This window comes from Triticum aestivum, chromosome 5B (assembly GCF_018294505.1).
Source record: "Triticum aestivum cultivar Chinese Spring chromosome 5B, IWGSC CS RefSeq v2.1, whole genome shotgun sequence".
NCBI classification, from domain to species: Eukaryota; Viridiplantae; Streptophyta; class Magnoliopsida; order Poales; family Poaceae; genus Triticum; species Triticum aestivum.
This window is the reverse complement of record NC_057807.1, coordinates 374,243,312-374,251,512: the sequence shown is the minus strand read 5'-3', so window position 1 is coordinate 374,251,512 and position 8,201 is coordinate 374,243,312. Positions and strand designations below refer to the sequence as shown.

General features: G+C 44.1%; 1 protein-coding gene across 1 annotated transcript; it reads left to right on the top strand.

The window, feature by feature from the left end:
- Positions 1–293: 293 nt before the first annotated feature.
- LOC123111923 (putative 1-phosphatidylinositol-3-phosphate 5-kinase FAB1C) lies at positions 294–6,953 on the top strand. Its single transcript, XM_044532804.1, has 11 exons — positions 294–493; positions 779–1,492; positions 1,578–1,731; positions 1,813–2,154; positions 2,348–3,040; positions 3,136–3,467; positions 3,547–3,673; positions 3,768–3,926; positions 4,032–5,513; positions 5,603–5,869; positions 6,382–6,953. Exons 2-11 carry the CDS (start codon positions 903–905, stop codon positions 6,634–6,636), a joined length of 4,401 nt encoding a protein of 1,466 aa, XP_044388739.1. The 5' UTR covers positions 294–493; positions 779–902; the 3' UTR covers positions 6,637–6,953.
- The last annotated feature ends 1,248 nt before the right edge of the window (positions 6,954–8,201 follow it).

The window sequence follows — 8,201 nt, the reverse complement described above, 5'->3', positions numbered from 1 at the left end:
GCACCGCCGCTTCGCCGCCGCCGCCCGCCTTCCCCTGCTCTCTCCCCCAAGCTCTCGCCAACGCACGCGTTTCCCACCCCTCCAAACCTCCCAAATCTGCAACCAAGCCGCGCTTCTCCGGCCCCGATCCTCTGGCCGCCGCCCGCCGCTCCCGCATTGGCTGAATCCCCGCTCCACCGCCTCCTCGCCGGAGCCCCGCTCCATCTCCGACCGCCCCCGCCCCCGCCCCCCAGGGCCTGGGCACACCAGTTAGTTCCGCGCGCGTTGGTGGGGAGGTGAACGGTGGCTTTGGGAGCACCGATGGGGACGCACTCGCGCGCATAGAGACGCGACGCCGCCGATCGGTGGGTCATGGCGGCGGCCCGCCCGGGCGGCCAAACAGCCCGGCGTCGCCTGCTGAGCCGCCCACGACGCCGCTGCGGGCGCCCGAGGCGAGATCCAGGAGCAAAGGCGACGTGGCGCCGCGCTCCCCTCCTCCAGACCGCGATATTAGGTAACGGAAATCTCTGTCTCTATCTGCAGTGCAAAATTAATTGGTTCCTAACACTAAACTATAGTAGTACTCCTAATGATATGGAAGTGAACTAGTAAATCAGTTATTATTTACTTCCGTTGCCTTCTAATAAGTGCAAAATGTCTGGTCAATTGACTTAGAATGGCTTTAATTATCGCCCCTCTTTCTTTGGAAGTAGTGGTTGATGGACGCTGATAGCTTGAGTAGAGGTAGGTTGTCTAGCTCTGACCACTGTTGACGAGTTCTGAATAATTTTTGATGCAGGCAAGCGGACGACGAGGAGGCTCATGAACCCAGGGTCCAGTTTTTAGCCCCAGGGACTTACTTCTTAAATGACTTTTCAGATACAGATTCTAGTGTTAGTGTTAGTAACTCAACATACAGATCGATGACCCCAAGCCCCACAGAGAGTCCTACTTGTGCGGCGAGGCAGAATGATGCTTCTGATAATGGTGCAATTGCAGCAATCGACTCAGATGATGCTCATGACCTGGCTGATGTTAGCATAGCTGAGAACAGCAAAGCAAGCCATGTGCCATCCTGTATCTTCGACTTTGGTGATAATATTTGGTGCCCACCACCGCCTGAAGATGAGATTGATGATGCTGAATCGAGGTTATTTGGATTCGATGACGACGATGATGAAATTGGGGATTCCAACAACACTTTTGCCCCAAGTTGTTTCAGTGCTAAAACTAATAGAGCAACTGGTGTCAGCAATATCAATTGTGGGTCCCACCAAGAGAGTGTTCAGAAGGATCTATTTAGGCATTTTCAAGCTCTAGTTGCACAGTTACTGAAGGCGGAAGGTGTTGGGTTGGCCAGTGAGAAGGATTCCAAAATCTGGCTCGATATTGTGTCCTCGTTAGCATGGCAAGCCGCTTACTTTGTGAAACCTGACACCAAGAAAGGCGGCAGCATGGATCCTAGTGATTATGTGAAGATCAAGTGCATAGCATCTGGGAACCCAACTGATAGGTTTGTGCTCACTTCTGTTGTTTCTACGCATTGCATGCTTCTACTGATCATAATTTGGTACTTATTGATAACCCGTTGATTGCAGCAATTTTATAAGAGGAATTGTTTGCTCCAAGAATGTAAAACACAAACGCATGGTCTCAGAGTACAGTAATGCCAAATTGCTCATTTTAGGAGGTGCACTTGAGTACCAGAAAGCTTCTAATAAGTTAGCATCAATTGGAACTATACTCGAACAGGTTTGTGTCTCTGCGTGTTTTTGAAATTGAAGTATGATGTTTAGTTGTTTACAGTCTTGCTGACAAATGTTCTATCTGTAGGAAAAGGAATATCTACGAACTGTTGTTGGAAAGATTGAGTCTAGGAAACCTAATGTGCTGATAGTTGAGAAGAGCGTCTCATCTTATGCCCAGGAGCTCTTAGCGAAAGATATCTCATTAGTTCTGAATGTAAAGAGGACACTTTTGGAGAGAATATCAAAATGCACGGGCGGTCAGATTGCCTCGTCAATTGATAACATTGCTTCAGCAAGGCTAGGGCAATGTGACATGTTCAAGGTGGAAAAGGTTCTGGAATCATTTGCATCAGGACATGCAGAGAAGAGACCAACACCGAAAACGCTGATGTTTTTTGAAGGCTGTCTGAAGCGCCTGGGTTGCACGGTAATTATCCCTTTGTGAAGATACTTGATTGGAATAATAAAATGGTTTGTTGGCATTTATTTTCACTTCTCCTATCATATGATGTACTCAACTGTTGATCTTATATACGTACTTTGGAACTGTTCTTGAATTGCTTACTCATACATTATTCCAGAACCATTCTGCAAGCTAAACGTGCAATGCTTTTATTTAGGTTCTACTAAGAGGAGATTGTCGAGAAGAATTGAAGAAGATTAAGCATGCAATGCAACTGGCAGTGTTTGCTGCTTATCATCTGTCCCTCGAGACATCATTCCTTGCTGATGAGGGCGCAACAATTCCACAAGTTCTTTCAGTAACTGCAATGGGTGCACAACAAGCATGGACCAATACAGATCACATTTCTGCTAAGTCTGCTGATCGTGATACTACTGATAGTCTCAGAGCTGCGGAAGAGAAATGCCCACAGACTGCTGCCATCACGCAAATGTTTGATGGTATTTCTGCATCACCGCCTTCATTACGATTGGATGGGCAAAGCCTTGGAAGTGCACTTGAGTGTACCGAATCTGAATCTCCTGTTAATCATGCCAATTCTCTGAATGCCGTTAATGCCTGCCAAAAGGCTGTCTTGGCAAAGATACCCGTGGATTTATGTCATTTGGAAAACAGTGGGAGTGGCCTACCACCAGATGACTTCCAGGCAGGAGGCCTAGATAACCAGAACAGGCTTTCATGTAGCTACTTACCTGGTACTGATAATCATCAGAGCATCTTAGTTTCCCTCTCAAGCACCTGTATCCCCAAAAACTTAGCATGTGAGCGTTCCCACCTCTTCCGCATCAAGTTTTATGGTAGCTTTGATAAGCCACTTGGGAGATACCTTCGCGAAAACTTATTTGACCAGGTACATCTGATATGTGCCTATGCATTGTATTCTGTTTTCTCAAATATTCCTTTATCATTTTTTTCAAAATAGCAATGTGTTGCATTTCTTTTCAGGCATATTGCTGTCCGTCATGCAAGGAGCCTTCAGAATCACATGCCAGATGCTACATGCACCAGAATGGCAGCCTAACAATAAGTGTTAGGCGTCTCTTATCCCAAAAGTTGCCAGGTGAACACGATGGAAGGATATGGATGTGGCACAGATGTATGAAGTGCAAATTTGAAGATGGAATGCCGCCTGCTACACATAGAGTGGTCATGTCTGATTCTGCTTGGGGTCTATCCTTTGGGAAGTTTCTAGAGCTCAGCTTTTCTAATCATGCAACTGCCAACCGAATTGCGAGCTGTGGGCACTCTCTACAACGGGACTGCCTTCGTTTTTATGGGTCTGTAGCTCATTCATATCTTTCAGCTCTCTGTATCCAATCCTATCGTGAAATTGAATCTGCTTACAAAATATTGCAGGTATGGAAATATGGTAGCAGCCTTCCATTATAGTCCCATGCTTACTCGATCAGTTAACCTCCCACCCTCGGTGCTGAATTTCAATTGCCACAGCATGCAAGACTGGGTGAAAGGAGAAACAGTCATGGTATGCTGTTTAATGTTCTATGTAACAGATCAGTGATTCATTTCTGTGCTCTTCATTCTCAACTTCGGTTATTTGCAATAATTTTCTTATGTAGGTATTTGATGAAATGGAATCCTTACATTTGGAGGTATATGGTTTCCTTAATAGTATTGAGAGGAGTATCATTACCATGGATGAGCCAGTAAAAACAGGTATACGGAGGCAGATTATAGAGATGAAGGATTTGCTTAACAGGGAAAGAAATGAATACGAGGTCCGCCTTCTATTTTTTTTCTTTGTTTATTGTCTGAGTCTGTAGTGCCTTTTGTGTGTATGTTTTCTATTGTTTTTCTTATCCTCATTTTGTTTTGTTTTGCAGGGTTTGCTTCTACCAGTTATAAAGGGGAGTGTTCATTCCATGAAATCAACTATTGATACTTTGGAACTCAACCGTGTGAGACGTGGTCTCCTCCTAGATGCATACGTTTGGGACTGCAGGTTGTGTAACATTGATTCGCTTAAAGCAAATGGCCATATTGCCAGAACTGATTCTTCCAATCCAGAAAATCTCCAAGCCACCAGCATAAAGGAAGATAAATCTGAGCTACTGACGACTGTTACACAGCATGGAGAAACACATGAAGGACCTGCTACATACAGAAGGTGCTCCTCTGGAAGTCCAAGGAGATCTCTACTATCCAGAGAGGCCTCAATAGATAACGGGAATATCTTGGTTGAAACAAGTTTGCCGATTGGGCAGGTGGATGGTGTGAGTGGTGCAGGGGATCTTGACGTGGTCTTTAGCAAATTCAGTGTGTCTGAAAATGGACAGCGCCTTTCCATGAATTCCGTCGAGACGGTACCAGTCGAGAGGTTACCCTCTCTTGCATCTATTTTATCTGATAAAATAGATATGTTATGGAGTGGATCTACTGAAGCACACTGCAGTCTTCCACAAGATTTGATCAAAGCTGATGGGAAGGGGTCTTTTAATTTGTTGGGCAATCCAAGCTACAAGAAGGCAATCTCCCCAGTTCGAGTCCATTCATTTGATTCTATATTCAGATTGCATGAACGGGAACAAACTGGATTGTTGCCTGCTTCATTACATTTGTCCTTGAAAATGAGATCAGTTGATTCCTTTAGAGATTTGACAAGCCTTGTGAAGGATCCGATGACAAACATGCGCAGGGCTTTTTCTCAAATATCTCCTAGATCAAGGGGAAACTTAAATGTTATTCTTACTCGTGCACCTACATATCTCAAATCTGCTTCTCATATGGTGAGTGATGGGGCACGGCTGCTGCTGCCTCATATTGGTTCTGAAGGTGCCCTTGTTGTTGCTGTCTATGATGATGAGCCAACCAGTATCGTATCATATGCCATGACGTCACAAGAATATGTTGAGCATGTTACGCATAAACTGGATTCAAAATCCAGCTTTCAACATATGTCAAATTGCTCCGCGGTCAGCAGTAACGGACTTGAGAAAGCTTTGCCTTCACAAGAAGGAGCCCACTTTAAGTATTCGTTTGACGATGAAGCATTTTGTGCAGATAATACAAAGTTTTCAGTGACTTGTTATTTTGCAAGGCAGTTTGCTTCACTTAGAAAGAAGTGCTGTCCAAGTGATGTTGATTACATACGTTCACTCAGTCGCTGTAAAAGATGGAGTGCTGATGGTGGAAAAAGTAATGTTTACTTTGCAAAGACAATGGATGAGAGATTCATAATTAAACAAGTCACCAAGACGGAGCTAGACTCTTTTGTTGGGTTTGCTCCTCACTACTTCAGGCACTTGACTCAATCATTGACTTCTGGAAGCCCAACTTGTCTGGCCAAAATATTAGGAATTTATCAGGTTCGCCACTTTCTATGTTTGCACATTTGATCCGGCAGCACACTTTTTCGTTCAATCTTTTATTAATTTATTGCGCTGCTCTCATCCAGGTTAATATCAAGGGCTTGAAAGGAGGGCGTGAGGTTAAGATGGATCTTATGGTTATGGAGAACATTTTCTTCCAGAAAACAATATCGAGGGTGTATGATCTAAAGGGTTCCGTGCGTTCACGCTATAATTCAGATACATCTAGCAACAATAAAGTACTTTTGGATTCTAATCTCATTGAGGAACTACATACAAAGCCTATATTTTTGGGCCGTAAGGCGAAGCGAACATTGGAAAGAGCTGTCTGGAATGATACATCAATTCTTGCGGTATGCAACTCTCTCAACTTACGTTGTTTCATACAACCAAATTATAGGAACCTTTATGATGCCAAAAGGAACAGTTTACCAGCAGCACCCCTGTAGTCTTGTTCACCTTAATTTCACAAATAAAGTACTGCTGATCACACTTTGTTTTACTGATATGAGAACCATCATTTACATGACACAACAAAAGGAGCAAGAAGAAGCATCTTTTTCAATGCATCGTTTTTACTGGATTGTGTTCATAGAACCGCACAGCTGAGCCTAAACATATAATATTGAGACCCCATGAAAATTGAACAGCCCTAGTTCCTGGTCTTCCTCATGAAGTCAGAATAGCTTGTGTTTTTCACTTTTTCTCCACAAAGATGGCTCGTATTCATTATCTTCTACCAGGCCTTATTTACTTATTACTTGTTGCAAACCTAAAACATAAGTACTTATTTGATTTCACTTTGCGTCATCCTGATGATTTTAGAGAAACATCTGCGCTTAATTAATTCAATTCACTTTTGCAGTCGTTGGATGTCATGGACTACTCGCTTCTGGTCGGCATTGACGAGGAGAAGAATGAACTTGTGATCGGCATCATCGACTTCCTACGACAGTACACCTGGGACAAGCAGTTGGAGACGTGGGTGAAGGCCTCAGGCATCCTAGGCGGCCCCAAGAATGAGACCCCAACTGTCATTTCGCCGGTCCAGTATAAGAAGAGGTTCAGAAAGGCCATGTTGAGGTACTTCATTGCCATCCCCGACCAATGGTCCTCTTGAAGATCGCTCCTTCACCTGTCAGCAGAAACCGCATCGTTCATTCCTCCATGGTAATTTTTTGACCAAGGACATGGTGAATCGATACGGGATAGCCATTCTTTGGTTGTTTGTGTTCTTTTTAGCAGATCGCATCATTGTGGCAGCTTACTTAGCTGTAGGATATTCATATGGCTCGCTCCATGTAAATTGCTGATCGATGGCGGAGTTTTTAACGCCGAGATGCGCCGGCTCCTTTTGATGTAACCCGGCTTCTATACCGACAGTTGTAGAACAAAGATGAGAGATTTTATAACATGTAACAGCTCAGTTACTTCTTCTGTACATTTGCATTGTGGTCTCATGTTTTTTTTAGGGGATTAGCGTCTCATGTTTTTTTGAGGGAAAGGCAGCTGACTTTATCCAATAAAAATAGGGTCTGTCTAGATCTTAGTCGACTGAGACTTTAGCTGTGTCTCTAGCTGTGTCTCAGTCGAATGATGTCATTCATGTACGATCGTCCGGTTTGATCGCTATTTCTGGTCGCTGGTTACTTTTTTTTAGATGATTTTGTGATGTTTGCTTGCTGGACTTGTTTGTAGCTCAGTTGTCCTTTGTCCGTTGTTTTCTGTGATGGGATTGACTGAGTTGGGCTGGCTTGTGTTGATCTTTTCCATATAGATAGTTAAAGGGAAAAGATAGTTAAAGGGAAAAGAAAAAAAAGTAAAATGCATCTTTGGTCATTGAACTTGTGTCGAAAGCTTATTTTAATCACCATACTTAAGAATACCATCAATATGGTCACTATATATGACTTAAGATGATTATATGGTCACTGGCTTATCATACAATTCTGTATTTTACTCTGTTGACCGGTCAAACATCACATCACCCTCTCTTTACCTATGCGGGTACCACGTGTTAGTGGGAAAGAAAAGATGAGAATCATACCAGCGATACTCTGCCTAAGCCCACGTACGCTAACCTGTGCGACTTTGTCCCACACAATTTTTTTTTTGAAACAGTCTGTCCCACACAACTTTGCGTTAAATCCATAGAGCATTACGGTTATTTCTTTTTTGAGGATCAACGTTACGATTATTTAATTAACATGCACACAACACACCACCACTTTTGCAGCCACCGTCCCGTCGAAAACCGTACGCCGACCTCGATGAGATGAGCAATTGTTGGACTACTTAGAGGACACGAGTTCGAGACGCGACGTCGTATTGTCGTAGTTCTTTGTCGGCGTCGCCATCTACCTGGTGGTGCACGTCCCGGGCGCCGTCGTCGTCGTGTTAACGTTTACGCGTAGGCGCGTAGCAAGGCGGACGCTGCGGGGCAAGGCCTAAATGTATGAACCTTCGTCGTGCTCATATCATGGCGCCGACCATGTCGAGTGTAAGCGCTCGTAGGAGCGATGGGTGGAAACGTATGCCGCTAGGCAGGGACGCCTTCGTGTTTATAAGGAGCAACAATTACATCGGTTACAGGAATAGGAAACGACGAGACTTAAGGTAATATCTAGAGTCCACTAGACATAAACCACCACCGAGCTTTTATATCATCAGGGCGGTTTACATCCA

Coding starts and splice junctions, on each gene's coding strand:
- LOC123111923 (XM_044532804.1), top strand. CDS start 903: ATGACCCCAAGCCCCACAGAGAGTCCTACTTGTGCGGCGAGGCAGAAT. Junction 1,493..1,577: donor TCTGGGAACCCAACTGATAG/GTTTGTGCTCAC, acceptor CGTTGATTGCAG/CAATTTTATAAGAGGAATTG. Junction 2,155..2,347: donor TGAAGCGCCTGGGTTGCACG/GTAATTATCCCT, acceptor GCTTTTATTTAG/GTTCTACTAAGAGGAGATTG.